Raw genomic sequence first — 26,533 nt, 5'->3', positions numbered from 1 at the left:
TAATGCTTTTTGTTATTAACATTTCATTAAAAATGTTATGGAGAAACAACCTTTAAAAAAAGGGTGCAACGTTTTCCTCATTTTGGACTAAATTGATCACGATTGAATCATTGTCAATGTTCAATTGAAAACCTTCCCTCAAAGATAAGGGCATTTATCTAAAAAAGTTCTTCTTTGTTTTTGTTTCAGAACTTTATCCGGGAACTGCTGGACAAGATGCGGAATCTAGAATCAACAGACGAGAAACATTCGAGGACTTTCTAACTACCCCCCCCCCCCCCAGCTTTATTGTTTTCCTTGCTTTTCAACAGTTCATTATCGATGCTACCATTTTTCATTTATAAATAGTAATGAAGTAATTTAAAATCCTCTTGCTTTTTATTTTTCATTCTGTGATCTGACAAGAGGACTGTGAGAGTCTGTGCTTAGTAGAGAAATATCAACATGAATCTTGATAGCGCCAAAGATTGTAGTCTTTAGAACGAGCTTAATCATCTTTTTTGAGTGCTCATGTTCTTATAGGAAAGCCAATTCCTAATTTAAAGATATCATTACCATCAATTTGTAAAAGATTGTAGCAAAACAGATTTTTTGTCATCTTTATCGAAAGCAGAAGTTTCAGTACTCGGAAAAAATATTAAAAATTTCAAAAGTATCAGTTTTTCAAAAGTATCAGTTTTTCAAAAGTATCATATTTTGAGCTGGTAGTTTCACCAACCTTTCAACCTCGAAAAACTGTTATTCCATTTATTTTTAAAATTAAGTGCACTTAAGATAAAATTTGTTAACTTCTATGCGACAACTGAAAGTGTATCATTTCGGGCTTTAAATAGACGTTTGCATAAAGATTGACACGACCCCGGAGTAAGAAACGAGGGATCATCTCCGTTTGTGCCCCCCCCCCAGCTTAGTGGGCGCATATTATTTGGACCCCCCAGACTCACGTGCCATATTTTTACATAATAATTTACTATGTAATGGCACGTGCTTTGTAACTGGGGGCGCATAACGTACTGGGGGGGGGGGCACAAAAGGAAAAAAAATCCGCAACGAGATTGACTTTTGGATGGTAGTGTTCTTCTGAGAAGTTTCAACAGGACGACGTTTCAAATGGACGACTTTGAAATTCTGCATCAAACCGACATAATAATGCTCGCAAAATTTCAATTGAGCTCATAATTTAGTCCTAGTCGATGATATGGTGGGACTTTGTCAGTGATAACGGGGCACCGTTCTTTCCAGATCACATCTCACAACGCGAGAGATTCATTGTCGTGAAGAGTTGTCTTGAATGAGCGCAAGTTTTTACAGCTGAATGGTTGTTAGTTCTAAGGATTATTTATGCCTATGACCACATTACCCCCCAAGTCGAAGAAGAGCCCACTCCAAAGTGACATCCAATTAGAGCCTCCTCGAGCGCACAACTAGGCAATCAAACAACTTCAAACGCACGAATGTCTGAAAAACGGTCTGCAACTTGCCTGATAAGAGGTCATCTTAGTTACTTAATGTTTCAAAACTTTTCCAAAATGGAGTTTATATACTTGGCCTGTTTTTTTTTGAGAGTCTCAAACTTGATTATTGTTCAGTTCTTCAAGAGTTTGAAGTATATAAAGAGGTTGGCTTGTTTCAAGTCAAGTTTTCACTTTTTGTAAACGTATCATAACAATGAAAACAAATTCAACATTTTTTAGCCCTTAGAAACTATTGTTATGAAAAGACAAATTCTATCGCAGGTTAAAAAAAGTAGAGCTTAAAAAAAGTAGAGGTTAAAAACAAGATTCAAAATAGGAAAAACGGTAACGGAGGGTAGATGGTTATCAATTTCTGAATCAGTTGTATGAAAAATTTTCCAACTGTCTATTCATTCAGTGAATGTAAATTGTGATGCAGTCAGTAGTATATTTTCGCGTTTATTAAGAATATATAAAATAAAATCAGGAAAACTTTTCTTGGAGACAAAAAAAACACATTTCTCTTGTGAAAATTGGCAAAAATCAAGCTATACGCCTTAACCCTGTGTTTTCTATTTTTAGGGCGATTTGAAAAACATAATAAGTGAAAACCAACTACTTAAGGAAAGAACCAATAAAAAAAATTTGGTTTTTAAACCCCTTTTTAGTTAAGGGGACTTTATTTTTTTATCCTTTCACTGTTCAATTGATCTCATGTCTGATGAGAAACGCTCTACGAAGTTCTTTTAATTGTCATCGCTTCAAATAATGACGGAAAAGGCAAAAAATCTTAAAGTTATTTGATAAGTTCTGTTATTTTCATAACAGAAAGTTCTGTTATTTTTTACAAAATGCTTTCCAAAACCATGGCTGCCAGGTAATAAACATTTTTATTTGATCTTAAGCTCATCTTTCCTGCTCATCTTTCTGTTTCGTATTGGCTTAGCTTTCGATTATGAACTGCAACAAGGATCCCTATGAGTGTTTGATCCCCAGCTGCAACAAATATTGACTTGGTGGTTTTTTTTGCTGCAATTTTTTAGCTTCAAAATTACACGCTTTAAAAGCCTCAGCTCATAAGGAGCGATGTGCCACACAAATGACTCTGTTTTCCGTGCTTTTCACAAGTTCATTGTTGGTCCCATTGACTGCTCATTAACATAAACCTACGAATGTTTTTGTGAAATCTTTGTTTTTTGTCCTGATACCCTTTGGTAATGGAGGAGCTATCAATTTTTGAGAGGTCTACATATTTTGTTCAGAATTTAGGACTGGATGTTTTGTTGATTTTATACAGTTTTTTACTTGTTGGAGATACCTTGGTTCGGATTTCAAGAGGAGAAGTAGTTTAATAACAGTCAGCTGCAGCATAATTACTCAAGACTTATTTCCGCAGCCAATTTTAAATAATTAGAAAAATTCAAGATATAAAGGTTAAAATGGCGCTCTGCTCGCTGCCCAAACCACTCGCCTACCCCACCTACCCCCCCCCCCCCCCACCTATTCCCATCTTGTCTAACTTCTAAATGAGAGTGATGCCAGAGGGGCAAAATGACAAGTTGTTTTGATGTGGCGTAAAATTTCGTCTGGCTTTTTGACGTCTAGATTTCTGGTCTGAATTCATAATAGAACAGTAGTAGAAAAACAGTAGTTGCTTTCTTAATAGTTTTTTTTCAGTTGGCGGATTTGATTTTCGTTTGAGCTGCTTTTTCGAGTTATTTGTTCGACTTTTTAAGAATTTTTCCAAATCCAATACTAGTCATTTCTAGGTCTAGTCTTTGAGGTCAAGTCGATGCAAATTACAGGAGCTGTTCGCAATGAATTGACCTACAAAATTTTGTGGATCTTTTCCTTTGTGCCCCCAGTACGCTATTCGCCCCCCCCCCCCCCCCCCCCCAGAGCACGTACCATTACATAGTAAATCATTATGTAAAAATATGGCACGTGCGTCTGGGGGGGGGGGGGGGGGTTGCGCAAATAATATGCGCCCACTAAGCTGGGGGGAAGGGGGGGGGGGCACAAACGGAAAAGATCCAACTTTGTTTGTCAGCTTCGACTCGTTTGCTTAGACCATGTTCCTTTCTAATCAACTTTTTATTCAGTCACGCTCAACTTTGTGACAGAAATGCGCAGTAACTTCATTTTTCACACTTATTGGAGCCATTTTTGTTCACTTGTTAGAATAATTTTTGTCACTTGCCGCGCTTTTTTTCTTTCAAAATGTCATTTTCTTACTTTAATCGATAATCTAGAATCAATTGAAATGTTCTAACTCAAATGGAATGTCATTTAAAGGAAAGTTTAAAATTGTATAAGTCTAATTTAACAGTTTTACGTCTCAATTTTGTCAATGGAGCTTTAAGACAAATAAGTTTTTGAGTCTCTTCGAACTTTTTTGGCAATCTGTCAATAATATTTTAAAATAATTGCCGCAGAGTTACTGGTAGCAAGCTATCTAGTAGACTGTTCTGAAATTAGAGACTTTACAGAGTGTTGGAACAATTCAGTTTTTGTTCATTCAAAATAGCTTCAAAGTCAGCCGTTTCTATTGAAATCTCTAATTGTTCTGCCTTAAACACACTTAAAAAGCTCTGCTTGCTCATACATCTCGCAGGAACCGTTTCAAGTCCTGTTAAATTATCTATTCAACGCCTGGATATGACTTGACAACGACAGTGGCACACTCCTTTACCGCACATCAGGTTCTGTGGCCTTCTTTCCTTATTTTTCAGCTTTCGCCTGACTTCAGCCCCCATCCGCTTTGACGCGAGAATTTGAATAATTAGGCTGGATATCAACCCTATTCACAATTTCCACAAGTCTCCGTAGAATATTTTAATAATTCAATGGACGAAATCACTCCTGGGAAGTCTCATTGACTTCACAAGCTTTCTGCTCTTAAATAGAATAAAAGGTTATACCAGGGCCTTAGCTGAACCCTTCAAAGAAGTTTGTCGAGGCATTTTAGGAATTTACTCAATTGCTCAAAAAAATTAGAAAATGTTTTAATGTCTTTGAGTTCTCACGAACGTTATTACCAGATAATTTAGATGGTAACTCTAGGATTGAAAACTATACCAGGTTCTCAATTCAACTAATTAACTACTTCATCAAATAATATACTTAAGCAAGAGTGCAGATAACGTGACGAGCTTGTGAGTCTAATCAGAGAAAGTTTCGAGCACAAGGATAAATATTCAATTTCATTCGAAAAATACTAAGTTGATTGAATAAATATTCAAATTGATATTCAAGTTGATTTAAAAAAGGAAATGGTGAGATTTGTGTTGGTAGTGTCTGGTGGTGTTACACTTTCTCATCTAAGCTGGGCGACAGCTACGGCCGAAGTTAAAACTAACAACCATAGGATACTTGACCCGTAGAAAATAATAAAACTTATGAATAAATGAAAAATGAACACTATGAACAAAAAACCAAACACATTTTTATGGAAAAACCTACAAATTCTGACTTTTCAGATAGAACATAACAACACATTCCTGCGTTTCAGATCCCATTGTACCGTTTCCTGAATTACTGAACATATCAAAGCTTTCCTACGTTCCAGACCTCACTTACCGACAGCTTTCTGCTTTTAAAACAGAGTCTGCCGAATAACAATAAATGACTACACGGTCAATTTCTTACTTCGTTTTTGTTCGATTTTCTAGACTAGGGCGTAATGATAACAAAAATGTTGGCAATACTTTTTTGGTCTATTGTGAAAAAAAACCCAGTTTAAGTTTTCATAGTTCTCTGAATTCAGTTGCATTCTGTTAGCGTGTACTGAACTACATTGAAAGAGTCTGCTGTACTGATTAGATAAAAAAGAAGTGAAACACTTTAAAATGAAGCAGTTTTTCATTAATCTTTTAAAATTTTTGCCCCGATTTTCTCCACATGAAAAAAATGGACCTAGTAAGTTGTTGGTTTGATTTTTTCACGTTGTAATCTATAAAAAATCAGTAACTCAATTCATAGTTTGAAATCAATATTTGACTTTTTTTAGTATATTCAAAGTTTTTTTTATAGGAAGCTCAGTAATGTGCGTTTGAAGATAATATGCCCAGCCCACTCAGGTTTTTTTGCTTTAGTTATTAAGAGCTCATTGGTGTATTTATTTAAAAACTCGTTTTTTAACTTTTCAACCAAACCGATAAAAACAAATTAAAAATTCCCCATTAGAGGGCGATTAAACCTGCTATTAAAGAGACCAGGAGACAAGACGGAAAACGAAATCAAACAAAAAGAACAGGCGTCAATTACGAACAAAATTGAATGTCGTAAATTTTTAAATTATTAGAGCTTAATAACCAAGTCAAAATGAAATCAGAAAAAAATGAAATAGAACAAAACGAATTTGCCAGCAAAGATAAAGGATCTGGCTTTATTGAGAGTAACAGACATTTATACAAAATCAAAAACGCAAACTTAAAAAATATGTTCAATTTGTACAATTTCTGAGAGAAAAAAATTGAAAGACATGAAAACCATTAGCTATCAATTGTAATCATTGAAGGAGCTCATTTATACTTCCATAGCAAGCAATTGAAGACACTGATTATCTGGAAAATTTTACGAAAACCAATACAGGCAAAACTGAAAATAACATTTTTTTTTGTGACAAATGGTGTCGAATGTTAAAAATTCATAGCCTCTGTGCTAAAAACATTGCGCCTTCTATCAACGCTAAAATTCTCATGAGAGTTTTCAGTTATTTCGTAATCGGACTGGACAGAAAAAAGGGCAACAAAAATTGGAAAACGTCCGAAAATTAAAAAAAGTTTTGATAGGTCAAGTTTATTTTCAAAGGAAAAAAGCCATTACTTAAAGGATAGAATAGCAAATGAACCCTTCTCGGGTTGCTGTTTCAACGCTGCAAACTGAGAGAATTGAGAAAAAACTTGCGAATTTGAAAGAAAAAAAAATTTTTTTGTCGAAAACTTTTTTTTGAACCATAAGTAATAACAACCATATGGGTTCAACTACAATACAGTAAAGGATTTCCTTTGTTACTACCTGTTGGACATATCATTACCTAGCCCAGTTAAAAAGACTGCCAATTTAAAACGAATGTAAGCGCAACTCAAAATTTAACAAATATTTTTTTGCAAAGACCATTTTGAACCCAAAAAAATAGGCTTTCTGCTGAAATTATAAAATATGTTCATAATAAAAATGCATTTGAAGAAATAACTACTTGGAGGGCTAGTATTTTCACTAGCCTACTGCTCTTAAATAGAACTTATGATTTTACCAAGCACTTCTGTCAAAACCCAAATGATGTTTGTTGAGGCATTATAGTACTGTACTCAGTTGTCAAAAATTTAAAGTTATATTATGGTTTAAGGCCCTTGGACTTCGAATGACATTCTGAAGTTCTCAAGAAAATTTTTACCGGATAAATCAGTTTGTGACTATATGATTGGAGACTAAGCCTGGTTCTCAATTCAAACAATTTACTTCTTTATCAAATAATACACTTAAACAATATTGCGGTTAACGTGAAGAGCTTGTGAGTCTAACCAGGCAAAGTTTTGAACACTTGGATACGAACAAATTATTCAAGTCTGTTCAAGAAGAATTCAAATTAATCAAGTTTAGTTTCAAAGCCAAAGCAACATTACTTAAATGATAGAGTATTAATCGGGATCATATTAAAGCTCGGTTTATGAATCTGTAAGCGATCAATAATTTTTTCAAAAACATTTTTTTGAATCAGAAGCAATAACAACCATATGCGCTCAACTAAAACGCTGTAATTTTTTCCTTTTGTTATTGTACATGTCATTATTTAGCCCAGTTCAAATACTGCAAAGTTACAATATCTGATTTCTACGATTGTCTACGAAATTTGTGATATTCACAATGTCCGATTGTCGACGAAAATGGGACATCAACAGCTCAGTAGGCAAAAACTGGGCAAGGCAACGATTTATTCTTGGTACGCCAAGTATAGGAAAACCAAATCGTGTTAATAATTTCTAAGTTCTTATGCTTCAATCTGGCATTAGTGCAAAATGAGCTTATTTATCAAAAAAAGCACTTATGAGCGAAAATTGGGCTGTTACGTAGGTTTTTGTACAAAAGTGCATATTCATCTCGCTCAATCAAAATTCTTCTGTACTAGGATCCGCATCAAATTGATCTAGCCCTGTCTAGGAGTAGCATCAATCCCCAACCAGGACTCTATCGAGGCATTCCCTATATCTTTTATGTTTAAATGGATCGATTTGAGTGCTCTATCCAATAATAGATGCTCCATACCATTCGAGAACTTTTTGCATTTTGTGAAAATAGACGAAATATGTTAGAGATTTCTGCATTATATAGCTCAATGTAAGAGCGAGAAATAGAGCGGATCAACTAATTGTATCAAGAGGTTTGAAGATTTTGTAGAAGGGTTGGGCATCTTTTTTTGATAAAAATCCTTCGATATTGATATTTTTATCGTGTTTGATGGATTAAATTTTTGATTAAATTGTAAGAACCTCCAATTATATCAAAAGTACGACTTCTGACCTTAAATACGCATCTCGGTTTTTCAGATGTTAATTAGTATGACACCTATCAAACAAAAAGTAAACAGGTTCTCCTTTCTCTTATGAGAGCTAAAAAGAGTAGGTTTAGAACAAAAATCCGCACGCAAAGAACTACCCGGGTTGAAGTTTCTTTGATTTCATACAAGGATCATATATGATTTCATACTGTCCATACTTGATTTCTTAGTACGATCCTTGTATGAAACCAAAGAAATCATATATGATCCTTGTATGATTACCAAGAAGTCATATATGATCTTAGTATGAATACCAAGAATCATAAATTTATTTTTTGAAAATCTTTTGCTATTTATGTTGTTTTTAGTTTTTATTAGGTAGGGCATCACCTATGTGATACCCCGGCATCAAATTCGGATCCGCCAAAAAGACCTAACGTACAATATCATTTGCAAAGTTGGGCACTAAAAAAAAGTGAGTCCAAATAGATAACAAAATTTTTGACATACTCTGCAGCCAGTTTATACTTGTAAAAGCTCATTTATAGAAAAATAATCAAGAAAAAAAATTTCATATAACCTCATATTCGTTTTCTGAACATGTTTAAACAACAAAGTTATTCTTTTAGCGCACACAAAGAGTCAAATGTGGATTGCAAATGCGATATAATAAAGTGCTCTGACTAAATTATACGAGAATTTGTGGCACCAGTCAATGTTTTATTTGTCATATATGACCTTGTATGATATCCAAATTTTTTCAACTTCAATAGAAAATCAGAATTATACAGTTTTTTGTCTTTGAAATTTTTTGTATGATCCCTGTATGATTTCGAGGAAATCGTATATGGTCCTTGTATGACTACCAAGAATTCATACAAATCATAAATGACCTAGTATGATTACCAAGAATCATATATGACCTAGAACGAAATCAAAGAAAGTTGTATGATCGTTGACCCGGGTAATTATACTTGGATTTGGAAACGACGGCGTCTTTAACCGTGAAAATAATAGACTCAATTTCCAACCCAATCAACCGGAAACTGGACAAAAGTAAGCGATACCTCTGTTAAAAATTCTCTATAATTTTTCTATCAATTCTAGAAGAGAAAAATTTTTTTCTCCCTGGAAAATTCAATTTTATGCTTACGAAGATGCCAATAGAGGGCATCAAAATTAATGAAAGCAAAATATGGCATTTTTCCTCCACCAAGAATTTTTCGACTAATAATTTGTTTGAATGTACAACTACATATATAGAAAGGAATTCTTGTGAAGTCAGGATCACCGAACAGAACAAAGTCCTATTTTTTTAATGGTCACCAATATGGCCAGCAATTAAAATTGGTGCCATTGGTTCAAAAGTTCAGTGCTTAAATTGTGAAAATCAACAACTTTGGAAGCAAAAAAAGGGGCAACGCACCTCAAGTGTCTTTTCTGTGTAAGCAGAAGAAAAAAAACTTGTTTAAGGCTTCAAAATTTCCAGCTGTTTTCAGTACTTAGTGTAAAATTAGCTGATTTAGCAGAAATAGTGTTTAAGAACTGAAAATGTGCTGTTACCTAGTTTTTTGTACCCAAAGTGTATTTTCATCTCACTTAGTCTAAAGTCTTCTGTATATAGATCTGCATCAAATTGACCTAGCATTGTCCGGGGATGTTGTCAACCCCAAACCCGGGCTGGATCTTGACAATACGTTCTCTACATCATAATTCTCAAAATTGAACGGTTTAGGTGCTCTTTTCGATAATAGTTGCTCCATCCCGTACTTAACTCCAAGTGTGTTTCAATACTGGGCCAGAATAAATTCAATTCCTCATCATTACTGACTCATAGACTGATTCATGTCACTTTTTTGACTTGTCAGACTTACATTCAGTCTGATTTTACAATGGTCAGACTTGAGCCAAGCGTAAAAACAAAATTATGTACGGGGAGTGCACCCACAATCTCTCGCTCCCTAGCGGTTTGTCCTTCTTTCTGCGCCACCACGACTGGTGGCAGTTCAACTTTTGTGCCGTTAATATACGCTTGGAAGAAGCGAATTTCAAGCGAGAAAACGAGCAAAATATATTACATGGGAGAATTGCATTTACAATTTCCCAGTACTGATTTACATGTGGAGTTTGGTACGGGGATAATATTTGAGAAAATTTCTGCATTTCATGAAAATTGAACAGAGAGTTCTTCTTCTTCGGAATAAGTAATGTACCCGATGGTACAGTAAAAATAACAGACAGGAATGGAGCAGTTCAATTAATTGTTTTCATAGGCTTAAAGAGTTTGAAGAATGGCTGAGCATTAATTTACCTGAATAAAATTTTTTCAAAACTGATAGTTTTATCGAGTTTGAGGAAATATTGTTTTCAAGAAATTATATGAATTTCCAATTTAAAACAAAAGTCTTGCCAAGTATAAGCATCTCTCCTGTTCAGACTTTATTTCAAACGCCGCCAATCAAACATGATCGTCATCTTTTTTTTTTCTTTTATGGGAACGGAACAACTGATAACCATGGAAGATAGACTAAAGGATTTTTAACCGTGAAAATAATAAAGTCAAAATTTTACCCAATCAACTGGACACTGAACAAGGGTAAAATATACCTCTGTTCAAAAATCACTTTTTGAGTATCAATTCAATCAGATGGAAACTTATTATACCCGAAGAACACATAATTATGGCGATGAAGATGCCATTAGACATCACAAATATTATTGAAAATCAAATCTAGAGTTTTCCTCCACTGTGATTGAGTTCAACAATTAATTGTTTGGATTTAAATTTAATTGTGTAGTAAAAAAACACTTGTTAAGTCAGCTTCACTAAACAAAACAAGTTCCCTATTTAAATGAAGGTTACTACTATTGCTCCTAATAACAATGTGGTTTCTGTGGAATTTGAGATATCTGTTCAATGTATTTTGAAACAGTGTGGATTTAAACAGCGAAGACGGAAGAGTTGATTAATGTTCTACAACTGTTTTCTGTACTAGTATTTACATATGAAAAAGCAACGGATGTTACTGAAAGAATGCAAAAATTTTCTCAATTTTCTAAAACAAAATTTGAAACCCTTTTGCCGAAAAGACATATTTGTTGGCGCTTATCGTTTAAGGTCACAGCAGTTTTCTGCACTCAATTCTCTCGTGCGTTGACAATGTCGACAATGTGTTTTTGACCAAATTTATATTCTGACTAGTTAGCTTGATAATAGTGCAGTGACCGCTTGACGGACATCTTCTCAAATTCAAAGCCCTACAAAAACATTGGAAATGAAATTCTAGCGGAATGCGTGAGAATCAAAAATAATTCAACAGTTTCAATCTAACAGGAAAACACTGAACGCAATTTAGCATCCAAGATGAGAACACTCATTAGGGTCTTTTGCTTCGAAAAAACGAAGTTTTGGAAAAATAATTCATTTAAACTAACGCGTGAAAAACCCCTCTAAATCTCGAAAGCAAATCCAAAATAACCTTTTGACGGTCATGTGTCTCAATGCAATTCTGCTTCACCCCTCTGTATTTCAAGCGGCAGTTAAATGAGCGCACAAGAAAACCGCTGGAAGCCGCGCCCGTCATATTTAGTTGCCGACATCTGAAATTCTGCCAAGTTGTAGTGAGATGAATTCTGACATGCTTCAAAGAGCATCCTAAGTCGATATTTCGAAAGTTTTGTCCTTAAATTTTATCAAAATAATCAGAAAAAAAGTCGCCAGGATTGATTGGCCGCGAACAACGAAGCAAGTTGCCTCAATACACCAACAAACTATTGGCGTAAGACGGAAGGACATAGCAGAAACCTTAAGCTGTAACGGTGCTAGGAAAATTGGCCGACAGGGCGTTTAGCCGACAAGGAAAAAATGGGAAAATTAGCCGACAGTTTCTTCATAATTGGTCATAAAAGTCTCATTGGTCCATAAATCAGTAGTTCGGTTGTGATAGATTCATATCAAGTCCCATGGGCCGCTGAGGCATGGCCATGGGCCGCTGAGGCATGGCCATGGCCCGCGAGGCATGGCCAGATGCGGTTATATACGGTCCGACCACGGATAGACCTTCATTACACTAGTTGATAAAAAACTGCGGTATATTTGTCCGCTTACGAAATAGTGGTTTAAATTGGCCAATCACAGCTTTAGAAAAAGTTTTATTGCTCATTTTACTTACATTGTCGGTTAAATTTCTCATTTTTTGGTTGTCGGCTAAACGCCCTGTAGGCCAATACGGCGGCCACCAGCTGTAACATTAGGAGGTCTATCATAAACCACACTGAAATTTATTTGCGTTTCCTTGCATTTAAATTTAAACTCTGCCTGTCCGATCAGTTTCAGATTCAATTTGTCTTAAATGATTTTGGTCTGCCTTTGAAGCGCTCGACAATGAGAACAAAGTACTTCCAATAGATACCAAGAACGCCTTCAACTACTCAAAGTGAGAATTTAGCTCTTGAGAGCATCAAACAATTAGGCTGGTTTAAACTCTACGGCTCACGATTCATAATCAGCTGCAACTCACCTGTTGGGAGCTGGCAGTTGCCTCAAAACGCAGTATATTTTAGTTTTAATTGCCCTTGCAAAAAAGGGTGAAGTCATAATCCCAACGAAAGACATCAGGAGCACCTCAAACGTAACGGAAAAAATACACGGAGGAAGGCGGTGTAAAAAAAGAGCTGGAGAACCTACTGAAACGTACCTATTTACACTGATTTTCCCGGTCATGCTGGACTTTTTGAATATCTAATGAATGCGTCTAAGTAACAATTTGTTTTAAAGGTACGAGTAAAATCCAGAGCTCGTGAAATTTTAAGGGACACTGATGTACAGATTGTCGGCGAAAGCCAAGTTTTGGAAATGATCAGTCTTTTCCAATGAATAGTATTGTGAATCCTTCTGGGCGACTCTATCACAATAGTTTTTTCCTTCAAAAATTGGAAAATTTTAGAGACATTGCCGCGGAACGTCTACTCCTGTTTAAAAAATTGTGTACAGCAAAAACGTTTTCTAAGAAGCAGAGCAGATTATTTAAAAATTTTGCTGCCATTTCTCACTGAGTCGTGCGTCACCGAATTTGCGAATCAGTTGTGTCCACTATCAGTTCGCTGCTCTTATTATCACGGAAAATAATGGAATACGATTACTCTGCGTCATAGGTATAAGATAGTATCACCCATGACCAATGCAAACAGAAGCCGCGACTTAAGAAGATAGAGGCTGGAAAAAAGTACTCAGCACTTTACCTCAAGATAAACGTCAGGTTACCCGACTGGCATTAGAACCAAGAACCTTAAGCTGGCTCACTGTCGTGAAACTGAATACTCAACACGCCAATAAAAGGGCGATTCCGCGACGGCCCCTGCATTTTTTACAACCTTAGGGCGAACAATAAACAATTTTTAATCAGCTTGCCTTTATGTTGTTCTTGAAATTCACGTTTACTCATGCCCCCCACCCACAGTGTTTAAAAAGGGGTTATACCTACAAACGGCATATTGAAATTAATGTTTTGTTCGCGTGAATAATCAATTCACTTGCTAGAAGACGAAATTTTTTCATGAAATCAACTAGCACTAAGAGACACTTTGATTTGACTTTTAAGCAATGGATTGTGGGGGTATAGATTCAAAGAAAGTATTTCGATGTAAAAAATTTTATTGCGTTGGTCAAATCTTTTTTAAAAAAGACAAGGAAGTCTACAAATAACAAAAGAAAATCAAACATCTTTAAAAAAGCTCGACTTTGGAAAATGAAAAAAAAGTTTTGTTCCGCTTCAGCTTGATGCGTGGGAGGTGCACTGCATTCTGCAAGGTGCACTATAAAAAAACTACAAAAATCCCAAAACAAAGGCATTTTTCAATCGATAACCCAAATTTACATAAAGACAATTTTCCTATCATTGATGGCAATTGTAAAAGAGACCAATTTGTCCAATTGAAATTAATTCCGATATTAAAACAAATGTTTACAAAATTTATATTTACCGTCAGGTTAAAACTCTTTCACAAACTGTTAAAAGATAGAGCGAGTATGTATTTACATTTGTCTAAGGCGACAAATTAACCAATTCTATGAACTATCTTAAAAAATTAAATCAATTTTTTTGTTATACAATAGTTAGCCTATTCACAGCTCATGTTTACAGCTGTTATCAATTTCTTTAAAATAATTCCTATTCCGGAATTTTTGATTTTGACCATGTTTTGTATTGCTGGGGTATTTCCAAATATGCCTCAACCTTAAGAATAAATCTGGAGGAGGTTTGGCAAATTTCGTTTTGTCATGCACAAAATTTTGTTTTTTTTTGCCCTAATTTTGTCTCCCAAGTAGAAATATGATTTGAGCTAATGTTTTAGCGTGAGATCCTGCCCCTATATTCATCGCGTATGTTTAGCCCGGGCTTAAACTTGCTGATTTCAGCTTCGATAGTCATGAGTTTCTCCATTGTGCCTCAGGCTTAGCCCCGGCTTTAACTTGCTGATAAAAGCTTCAATAGTCATGAATTTCTCTTCTGTGCGACAGGCATCCAGAACTTTCCATTTAATGTCATTCGTGGAGGAAATACATTCAAGAAGATGTTGACCCAACTGTGAATCTTTCATTGATGTCCTATTATCATAGTAATAACATGCCGGCTTGTCTGCCCAACATAGATGAATCCGCATCCATTACATTTTATCTCATATACCACGCTGGATTCAATGATTTTTTTTAGTTTTAGCTTTATGAATACCACTTGCAAGTCGCATAGTTTCCTCAGATTGCTTAAAAAATCTTGATTAAGGTTGCCTCTGTTTTGTAAAAAAAATGTTGGGAGATCTAGTCTTGTTTTTGGTTGGATGCTCTCTTGATGTTGTTTTCAATTGATTTTAGCTGCCGATTATTGTTTTTTCTAAAATCTGGTTCACTATTTTCGAAGACAATTCATCTGAATACAGAATTTTGATCCAGCATATTTTGTTCTTCTCAATCGCCTGATCGAAGATGAATCAATTAGATGTTGCTTTAAAAACCCTGTGAACTGTTCCTTGAATCACATTTTTCTTATGCTGAAAATTCAGTATTATTCCTGTTTCAGTTGGTTTTTGATCCCAAAGACAGGTTATAATATTTTTGCTGTTCACAATCATATTGATGTCAGAAAAAGCCAAATCCTCTTTAATGTTCTCATTTTCTAAGGTTAATCGCAGGTTCTTATATAATGAATTTGCAAAATTTAAGTACTCGTCAGGGTCACCACGAACCGAGCAGATAATTTGACCTCACAGATGTCTCCATTATCCATAATAGGATCACCCATGAACAATGTAACAGAATGCGCGACATAGTAGGATAGAGGCTCAAAAAAAGTACTCTGCACTTTACCTGAAGATAAACGTCAAGTTACCGGACTGGCATTTAAAATGAGAAATTGAAGTTGGGTAACTTTCGTGAAACTCAAAATTGAATACGCCAACAAATGTCAATTCCGTGACAGCTTCGGCATTTGGTACAACCTTAGTGCAAAAAACAAACAACTTTTAAAAAATTAGCTGGCTTTTATGATGTTCCTGAAATTCAGGTTCGCGCAACCTCCCCCCCCCCCCGCCGTATGCAAAGACGGTTATGCCTACATACGGCAATTTGAAATTATTGATTAGTTCGCGTGAATCATCAATTCACTTGCTAGCAAGCAAAAACTTTTTTATGAAATCCACTATCACTAAGAGACACTTTGACTTGACTTTTAAGCAATGGATTGTGCGAGTTTGGATTCAGAAAAACTTTCTTCGTTTTGAAAAAATTTCTTGCGTTGGCCAAGTATTTGAAAAAAAGAAAATGAAGTCCACAAATAACAAAAAGAATTCAATCATCTTTGAAAAAACTCAAGTTTTGAATTTGAAAAAATCTGTTTTGCTTTAGCTTGCGTTCTGCAAAGTGCACAATGAAAAAAGTACAAAAATTTCAAAACAGAGGCAATTTTCACTCTAAAAGAGACCAATTCGTCAAATTTAAATTGTAAATTGTCTCTGATATTTGAAAAAAAAGTTTACGAAATTTATATTCAGCGTGAGGTAAAAATGGTTTCACAAATTGTTAAAAGATAAAACGAATATGTATTTATATTTGTCTAAGGCCACAAATTCACCAATCCTATGAACTATCTTAAAAATTCAAAACATTTTTTTTTGTTATACAATAGTTAGCCTATTCACAGCTCATATTTGCTGCTGTTATCAATTTCTTTAAAATAATTCCTATTCCGGAATTTTTGATTTTGTCCATGTTTTGTATTGCTGGGGCATTTCCAAATTTGCTTTAACCTTAGGAATAAATCTGGAGGAGGTTTGGCAAATTTAGTTTTGTCAAGCACAAATTTTTGTTTTTAGGCCCCTATTATGTTTCCCAAGTAGAAATATGATTTGAATTAATAGTTTAGCGTGAGTTCCAGCCCCCTATATTCATCGCGTATGTTTACCTCGGGCTTCAATTTGTTGATTTCGGCTTTGATAGTCATCAGTTCCTCTACTTTGCGACAGGCATCCAGAAATTTCTTTTCAATGTCATTCGTGGAGCCACTACGTTCAACAAGATGTTGAGCCAACTCTGAATCATTCTTTTGATGTTCTCTTATCCTAGTAGTAACAAGCCGGTTTGTCCGCCCAACATAGATTGATATGCAGCCATTACTTCTTATCTCATATACCATGCTGGATTTTGGTTCACTATCGAACTACAATTTTTGGGTGGAGAGGCATGATCTTAATTTTAGCGTCAGGAATACAATTTGCAAGTCACATAGTTTCTTCAATTTGATTGCAAAACCCTGAGTAAGGTTGCTTCTGTTTTGTAAAAAAAAACGTTGGTTTATCGTGAGATATAGTTTTGTTTATTGATGTTCTTTTGATGTTGTTTTCAGTTAATTTTATGTGCCAATTTTTATCTTTTCTAAAATCGGATTCACAATTTTTGAGGACAATTCATCTGGATACAGAATTTTGACCCAGAATATTTTGTTCTTCTCAACCGCTTGATGGAAGACGAACCTGTTGGATGTTGCTTTAAAAACTCTGTGAACTGTTCCCTGAATCATATTTTTCTGATACTGGAAATTCAGCTTTATTCCCGTGTGAGTTGGTCTTTAATACCAATTACAGGTGATAATATTTTTGCTGTTCACAATAATATTGATGACAGGAAAAGCTAAATCCCCTTCAATGATTATTTTTTCTAATGTTAATTGCACAATTTTATATATTGAATTTGCAAGTTTTAAGTACTAGTCCAGTCACCACGAACCGTGCAGATAATTTCATCCACATACCTTTTGAATAATTTCAAACCTCAAATCGCATCTCTGCCTGTTGATTGCGGCAATACGTGAACATCTGAACAACATCGTGCATGTTGGCGTATTCTTCTCTTGTTATATTTGGCATCCTGCAAGAAACCTGTTTTTGCATGACTCACATTCTACTCCTTTTCTTCGGAAAGTCACTCTACGATTGCAGTCTTTGCTATTGCCGTTTTGATCGGAACTAGAGATGCACCCATAGCTAGACCATCTGATTGTGCATACCAGATGCCATTACATTTAAATTGAACATTTTTCACTGCTAGCCGTAATAAACTTTTCATTGTGGACCATGAATCTCTGGAGCTAGATTGCTTGCAAAAAGTTCTTTTAGAGCAATTTCCATAAGCTCTCAAAACAGCACGTTGGTGTACAAAGTTTTCAAGTCAAGAGACACCGTCTGCTCGTTATTTTCAAAAGAGAGAGACTAAGGCTTTTGAAGTTTCTTGCGTGTTGTTTTCAGTGTTTGCGCCCGTTAGTTTTTGGGAGAATGTCGCAAGGAATCTGTTCAACTTCTCGTAATTAACACCAGGTATCAAAAGAACAGGCCAAAGAGGTGTATTTTAATGTACCTTTGCTCGGCCATGAAGCACTGATTTCCCCTGCATCATCAATTGTTTCAAGCCGTTATTTATCTCGTTTTCGATCACAATTTCATCTTTTGCTCCTTAGTTTTAAAATCATCCGTATTTAGCGTATCATCAAGTTTTTCACTGCACGTTGACTTGTTCATCACACAGAAACCGCAGAGTTCGTCAAATGGTACCACCAGCAAGCCCATGGCTTTTAGGTAATCATGCATTTTTTTGACCCCTCTATCCATCGGGGTTTAGAGTAAATTTTTTCTTACCATTTTGCCTCAATTTCACAAAAGTTCTCTAACCGTTTTTTCTCGCGTAATTCACGTAGAAGTTTGTCAACGTCTTCGAGGAAGTGCACCTCATAAAATTTGTCTCTCCCAGGGTGTTTAGGTCCCAGCGATAGGATGTGAAGTATGAACCGTCATCTATCATCACAACATTACTATGGGAGCCATTCCGCAGTGGTCTATCATGTCTCTCTGACAGTTTATCACGTTTTCCATTAAGTCTGTTTTGAACCATTGCGGAGTGATTCCTCATTTCACGCCTTATGATGCTTACAACGGATGGCACCAGTTCAGGTCTCACCTTCTCCATAAATTTGCTGCTATATGTTTCAACGAGTTTTTCCTTGAACACTGCGACCTTTTCCGGAGATCTATTATTTCAGGAAATTTAGTTGAAATCTAAGCACCGCTTGTTCATAGCAAAATATTTTGTCTCGGAGGCTGTCGATGTTCTAAACATGTAACTAAGGTTGGTTTTTCTTGCAGTCCTAATGGTTTTTGTTGAGATTTGCAGCTGAAGCTGATGATACACAGTTCCCCTGTGTTCCACTTACAAAGAAGTCCAGTTTTCTCTGCACGTGTGGTGATCGGCAGCGCAATCGGCATGTACTGAAATTTGCTCCTGAAAACTTTTCGCTGACAAAATTCCAGTTTTCAGAATTCTGCTTGTCCTTTTGGATTCTTCGTATCTACCTACGAACCTAAGTTTTAATTTCAATCTCCGCAGAAAGTAACAAAAGGTTGGTTTTCCCGTCGCGCGCATGAGGATAAGTGTTCATTACCTTCGGAGATTAATTGCAAAAGCAAGAAGCCTTACAGCTGACGGTAGAGCGGAAGAGGAAGTTCGACAGTCTCAGCTGCGCAAATTACTCTCTATTTTGGTACCCCGTTATCCTTTTCAAGGCTGTTTTTTAAAATCTATCCAGATTCTGCAGATCCGCTCAGTTCATTCCATGAGTTAGCACTGGGATAATCACGCATCTGTAGACCCCAAGTTTGACGAAGAGGTTTACTTTATATGCCTCATTTCTCTTGACACCCTAGAAAATCCAGGGCCTTCTTTAAGATTTCATTCACTTGAGAACACCATGATATAACTCCCGAAATTTTTATCACCAAATCCTTGACACCTTTAGCCCCGAGAACAACCGAGTTGAGGGAAAGTTTATGATCTCTGCCTCTGAAAACTCAATTAGCGCCTCTGGCAATTGTTAACTCCACCTTGTCTTTAACCCAGTTGTCGAGATTATCTAGGTCTCGCTGCCATGCCATTGAAAAAGTATAACTTCAATCTGTCCAAGTCTGAATTCCGAGATGTATTGCTCTTCGGTATGGTTGGGAGCCCCCCAAACTTGCGTCCAACTGTGTTTGTGGCGAGTCGTTCACAGTTGCCCATGCCCTTCACTGTCCCAGAGGCGGGTATACCCACTTAAGACATAACGATATCCGTGACTCTTTCGCCAATCTGCTTGAGGAAATTTGTTTTGATGTTGAAATCGAGCCTAATCTTCTGCCGTTGCAAGGTGAGTCCTTTGCAAATAAAACTACCAGCACTGAAGATGACGCACGATTGGATATTAAAGCCAATGGCCTCTGGGACAGCAGATTCACAAAAACGTTTTTCGATGTAAAAATCTTCAACCCCTTTGCCAAAAGCTGCCCGAAAAATATCGAAGACGCGTATAGCTACCATGAAAATATCAAAAAATTGAAATACGAGCCTCGAGTTATAAATGTTGAGAAGGGCACTTTCAGTCCGTTGATTTTTTCTTGCACAGGAGGAGCAGGACCTTCAGCAACTCGGGTGATAAAGCAAGTTGCCAGCAAACTGAGCCTTAAGAACGACGACTCCTACGCCAACATCATCACGTTTATCCGAACGAAAATCAGCTTTGCGCTACTCCGAAGCTCCGTACTCTGCCTGCGCGGTTCCCGCTCGCTCCGACGACCGCAGCCGGTCGAGGCTTCCATGGGGGCGGTTGTCGAGGAACGGAGGCTTTTAAGTTGATACTCCTTTATTTGATTTTCTTTTAGATTTGTTTTACGTTCTGATAATTTTTATCTCACTTTCAGTTAATTGCTGGTTTGTAGCAAACCCTTCGCTGTACCCAACCTTCTCTCATCTCCTTTTTAAATTAATTTTTGCCACCATTTTTGTAAATACTGTTCTCGACCTTTCTGTAACTGTTCTGATTAAACCTCACATACATTTTGTCTATATGCTATTGCAGTTTGTTCCCTTCTAATTTAAATTTTCTAACTTCAAAAAATTTGAGAAAATTAACGTGCTGGTGAAAGCATCTTCAAGTCATCTGTAAACATCAGGCAAGTCTTATGAAGATAAAGAATAGGAGCGGCTCAAAGAGTGATCGATGCGGCACACCTCTCGGTACTTCGACATGACACTTCAACTTGACACTTATTTAGTGTAGTATTAACGCATTGATGCGGCTCCTAGTGCCTAACACCTTGCTGTAAATTTATGCTGTAAGTTTTAAATAAGCTGCATCTGTAAGGTAAATTTATATACGCTGCTGTGATGTTTCATTGTGGGGGCTTACTGTTTCACTGTTTTGTCCATTGGGTGGACCATACCCCCTTTTTTGTGGGAGCAAGCAGTGTTTGGTTGCGCACATTGGAGCCCCTGTTTATCATACAATGTGTCCATCGTGGGCATATATTGTGAGCAGCAAAGCATGGGGACTGTATCACTGTGAAAGTTGGCAGCAAATCGTAATGTTTTGTATTAGCGAACAGTAGAGTTTTAATTATGGTCTCTTTGACTACCGACCAATCAAATTAAACCATTTCTTTTGCTGTTAATTTTGAAAGCGTAGAAAACGGATAGTAAACACTGATAGATCAGGTTATTACGGGTCAGTTGTCTGGAAAAAATACCTGGAATATTGCTTCCGTGGATACTGGTCTCTCGCGATTGTTAAACAGAATTGTTTCGAATCACTCTGTTAGCTCCAGTCAATGATCTCTAGTCATTGATCCAGTCTTTGGACTCTGTTATCATCTTCGAACGGCTTTACCCACCAATAGAAAGAACCCTCTCTGACTCCCAACACGGTTTCAGAAAGAAACGATCAGCAGTACTTCAACTCATCCTCTTCACAGACGAACTATACCAGCAACTTGAATCGAAAAAATGCAATGACATTCGAACTCTGTATGTTGACTTCAGAAAAGCCTTTGACAAAGTAGCGCACAAAAGACTCATCCAGAAGCTCGAGAACATTGGCCTCGGAGGAAAGCTACTCCAACTACTCGAAAGCTATCTCACAAACCGAACGCAACGCGTCAAAATTGGAACAAGCAAATCAAAGACCAGAAATGTAACCAGCGGAGTACCTCAGGGATCAATTTTGGGGCCTCTGATGTTCATCATCTACATTGACGATCTCCCCGAAGAAATCTCAGACATCCCGGCCTTCGGATACGCGGATGATTTCAAAGCAATTACCCACGGTGAACACGAATGCGAGACCACTCTCGGGGAAATACAGAAATGGAGCAAAGCAAACCATATGGACCTAAATGTTAGCAAAAGTAAAACTCTCCTCATCAGAGGGGATCTAGCCCAGCGTGACGAAGCAGGTCTTGAAACCGTTGCCACCCAAAAAGATCTCGGAGTCGTAATGTCTCGAAATCTCTCTTGGAGCGCAAACTGCCAACTTAGAACAACCAAAGCGTGGAAAGCCTTCTACATACTCAAACGAAATGTTTCGAGCAGAACCTCAATGGAAACGAAACTGAACGCTTACATAGGATACGTAGTGCCCGTACTCACTTACGCCTCCCAAGTCTGGTACCCTTCGAAGACTGACATGAAATCAATCGAGAAGATCCAGCAAAAGGCAACAAAGTGGATATGCGGTGGAAACGACGAATACCATCAAAGACTCGAAACGCTGAAAATACTCCCACTCTCCATGTACATGGAAATGCACGATGTTCTCTATCTCCTCTCAATCCTAGAAGGCAATTACTACGTCCCCGAAGACAAACTGCCAAAGCGAAAAGAAAACGAAACAAGACAAAAGCAAGAATTTGAACTCCCCAAACACCGACTACATAAATCAGACGAAAATTTTTTCTTCAGAGCCACAAAGCTATTCAACATCATCAGTAGGACAACGGAGAAGCCAATGACGAAGAAACTTCTGACAGAGATGTACCAAAACTATTTCCACAGAAGCTACAACGAACTCGACAGCTGCACCTGGAGACTTCTATGCAACTGTGGAATCTGCAATCCAATGAAAAAACTCGTGCCAAACGAAAACTGAAGGGTTCCACACCCGAGGGCTCCGACCCTAAAGACTCTCCTACTACTACTACTACTACTACTAATGATCTCTAGTCATTGATCCAGTCTTTGGACTCTGTTATCTCCATCAAGCTCGAAGAAATAAAAAGTTCACGATTGACTAACGTACTGTAATGGTATGCAGTGACCGCAGAAGCGTTCACATGTGTTGCGCTTCTTCGCTTTCTTATTTTAATTTTACTGAGCATGTTGCAGAAAATGAATAGCTAAAATCCGGGCAAATAGAACCAATTTACCTTCAAACATCAAAATTGATGAAGCAGTGCTTTTCAGACTATCAGCTTTGTCTTGTTGGCTGTAAAGGTTACCAAAATTTACTGCTTCTGTAATATTTCTGACGAGGTAGAGCTCATCATGAGATTTTGTTGGTCTCTTGGACGCTTCAATATCTTTGTCCAGCACCAATCTTAAAATCTCATGAAATATTTAATGTTTAATTGCTCTCAAACGGAGTTTGTAACAATTATATCAGTACTGTTGGTCTTTTTTATGCGATTTTTCGCTTGACCGATTTTTCATCTGACCCATTTGACTTTTTGTCCTTAAAAACGGGATAAACAGGTAGCGTTCAGCGGGCATTAAGTTTCATTAGAGGAACTGAGCCGCGCTTAGTAGTCATTCAAGTGCTTAGTGTGATGAAGCTACCGGGAAGGCCGTAGTTTAAGGTTAAAAAGTCATTTTTATGAGTTCGTGTTTATGAGCCCAAAATATTCCATTTTTTTTTTGTATTTCGTAATTTTTCAAGTTTTTTGTTGAACCAGTCTGAAATTAAGGTTGATAAAGGTCTTTTGCAAGTCACAAGTACTTTTTATGACCATTTTAAGAGCTATATGTTTTGGCAATACAAATAAAAACATGCAAATTTGTACTATTGTTTCATTTTTTTCAAGCTTTTTGTTTATTTGTCAGTTTTTGACTTTTTTAGCCCTAGATGTCAAGCAACTTCCTCGAATAGATTACTGCACAGTTTTAAACATTTTAACATCACGAATGTTAGCGTTTTATGACAAAGCTTGCAATTTTTTAATTTTTTTTGGCATTCAAGTTTCTCTAGACCCAGGGGCCAAAAAACTTTATTAAAGGTTGGAACACAAAATACTGAAAAATTGTTATTTCCATGGACTAGTTCTCAACATTTTTATATCACAAATTTTAGAATTTTTTGATAAAACTTGCACTTTTTTCAAGTTTTTGTCACTTTCAAGGTCTCTCTAGCCTGAAGTGCTCAGGAAACTCATCTAGGGTTTGATAAGGGGTAACGTATAGATTTGAGATGTATTGGATTGTTTTTCAAGATTTTAACATCACGAATTTTAGCAAATTTCAAAAAAATATTTGCAATTTCTGGTTTTTAATGTTTTGTTTTTTTTCAATTTTTTTCTGGCACCAGGGGCCCAGGAACCTCCTAAGAGGTTTGATAGTAAGCTGCTGCATAGTCTCTAGATTGAATGAAATGGTTTTCAATATTTAAGTTACTTATATTTATTTTTTTTAAATTTTCGAAAAATTATCTATTTATAGATACTTTTATGGATCTATATAAGCCAATGAAACTCAAGGCTTGAAATAGGGAGAGTGGATAGTCTCTTGAGATATTGAAATGGTTCTTAAGATTTTAATAACAATAGATATTATTTTTTTGGAATATTTTTTAAAAATTTTTTTGTCCTTTACCGAGTTCAACGATCATTACTGGACAACGAAACTTTCTGAGTCTTGCAGATGAGTTACAGAACAGAACACCAGAGAAAAAAGTGGTTTTAAACAAATCACTGAGATATAAGGAATCTTTTTTAAATTTGCACTTTCAGTTTTTTCTATAGGATTTAATTACTAACAATGCTAGAAAACTAGATGTTGCAGAGTCGAATCTCATCATGGAAAATATTCACAGCTCTCTCTTTTTCTCTGTTGTTGGAGGTTTCTTTCCTTCTCGTTCTCATTTTATCTCTAGCACATTTTATCTCTAGCACATTTTATCTCTGCTGTTGTGGCATTTTGTCATCTATTACCCTCTCCTCACGCCCCTTCAATTAAGCTAAAACTAGCCTCACTAAACCGTGGCTAGCTATTGATAAAGCCAACCGCTCGCCGGTCGTTTGAGAGCAATTCGCCCGCCATTTGTCGGTTATGTTTATACATGCAATTAGATTTAGGGTTATCTCCAGTATCGCGTGTAACTGAATTTAACTAACTCCTGTAAATATACCTTAATAGTTAAAAATAGAAAATAATCAACCGCAAGAATGACCCTCACAATACTTTATTGCTGTTAATCGGGAGTGCAAATTATTTCCTATATACATATATGAGCAGATAAGTTGTCGGTTTTTTTCCGTTCGTGCCCCCCATACTTAAAGCACCCCTAGTTACTGTAAAAATATAGCATTTGCGTCTGGGAAGTTCAAATAACTTGCACCCACTAAGCGTGGGAGGCACAAACGGAATGGACCCAAAAAAGGTTAAAAAACAAGACTAATGATTTACTAAAACGAGAGTTTAATGACATCAAAAAGAAGTTAAGTGGAAAAGAATTATCAAACGCATGGCTTTGGTAAGTAATTAGAGTTTATCTTCTTGTTCAAAGATGACGACTTTTAACCAGCACTGCGCTCATTGGAATTCAGGTGCAACTTAAGATCTTTTTATGTGAAAAAAATTGGTTTCAAGGCAATTGGTGACAAGCTCAATTGTGGAATTGAAGTGAAACAAGGAGGCTCCGTAATTAATTTGCGTTTGCTCATAAAGTTCCGACCCCGCTCATCTACGTTTTTGATTTTTTTGTCTACCAAATGAGGAAGAGCTAAAAAAAACTTTACATACCAACATATCGTTCAACAAAATACTAAATTAATAAATTAATCTACTTCAGAGGGCTGATGAGACCTGTGTGACTACCATAGTATGACTACCAGAAGAGACGGCGATAAAAATCAAGTGATTACAAATGTTAGTTACGACCAAAACTTGTTGTCTTTTTTTTGAAAACAATCAATAATCAAATCAAAATTGCATGAGAAGAAATTTATTCTAAAGAAGATTAACCTCTACTTCATTAAAAAAGATGGGACTTTTCCTCAATAAGACTTTTTAACAAGCCGACAAGAAATGAGCAAAAGGGGCAAAGTTTAATAAAACACTGCTTTATTTAAAAAGACTTAATGTCAAACTGATTAGAAATTTTATGCATAAAATGAAATCCTTGACAGATTCTTTTATACCTCCATAGAGAGCGATTGAGACCTTTCAATATCCAGTATATGTCATACGACTACAAAAAGAACGACAAATACTGCCAAAGGGAAAAAACTGCTTGAATAAGTTTGCAGGAAAACGATACCAGCCAATTTAAAGTTAGGTTGTTCAGTAAAAAATTAAAATAAATTTTGAGTGCGTTTTTCTTCAACTGACCCGAGGACCGCCCATTATGGTGATATTGTGAAAAGAAAACAAAAACCTTTAAAAATGGGTGAATATGCAAAAATAATGAGTATTTTTATAAAAACTGGCTGTACTAAGAACAGTGACCATTTGAGGAAAACAAAACCGTTATTAGGAGCAAACTGTAGTTCAATAGATAAGAGATGTCACTTATCTATAGAGATGCTAAGCTACAGGTTAACAGAAATAAGATAAGCAAATCTCAGAAATCCACTGTCTTTTTAAATAATTTTTTTCAAAATTCATAGCCAACATAAGCTTTTGACTTGAAGAGTAGAGTTTTTCCTGTAACTTCTTTGAAAACTAATTGCGAGTCTAAGGTATTAGTTAGAATAAGTCATAAGACTACAAAATAACTTGAAATACAAGCTGAACTAAAAAAAATGCACAAACAACTTTGCAAAACCACAGTGTTGAAGCCATTCAATTTATAAAATATTAACCGCAAGAAAATTATTGCGTCTCATTTTAACTTCATAATATATTTGTAAAAGGGCTATATCAAAATGAAAGCAGAAAGAGCCACAAGAATTGAAAAGTATCTTAATTTCACAAAACTCTTAAGAAACAAATGTCTAAGCCCTGAAAACATCAGTAAAAACT

General features: G+C 36.2%; 1 protein-coding gene across 4 annotated transcripts in view; it reads left to right on the top strand.

Moving 5' to 3' along the window:
* LOC142336480 (protein phosphatase 1 regulatory subunit 14C-like) overlaps positions 1–381 on the top strand; it is a 120,920-nt gene extending 120,539 nt beyond the window's left edge. For all 4 annotated transcript variants that reach the window (XM_075385356.1, XM_075385354.1, XM_075385358.1 and 1 more), the window contains exon 6: positions 190–381. In XM_075385356.1, coding sequence (XP_075241471.1) covers positions 190–264 — 75 coding nt within the window. In that variant the 3' untranslated portion in view covers positions 265–381. The remainder of the gene's footprint in view (positions 1–189) is intronic.
* Positions 382–26,533: the final 26,152 nt, after the last annotated feature.

Source organism: Convolutriloba macropyga, chromosome 3 (assembly GCF_964194025.1).
Source record: "Convolutriloba macropyga chromosome 3, txConMacr16.3, whole genome shotgun sequence".
Taxonomy (NCBI): Eukaryota; Metazoa; Xenacoelomorpha; order Acoela; family Convolutidae; genus Convolutriloba; species Convolutriloba macropyga.
This window is presented reverse-complemented; position numbering and strand designations above follow the sequence as displayed.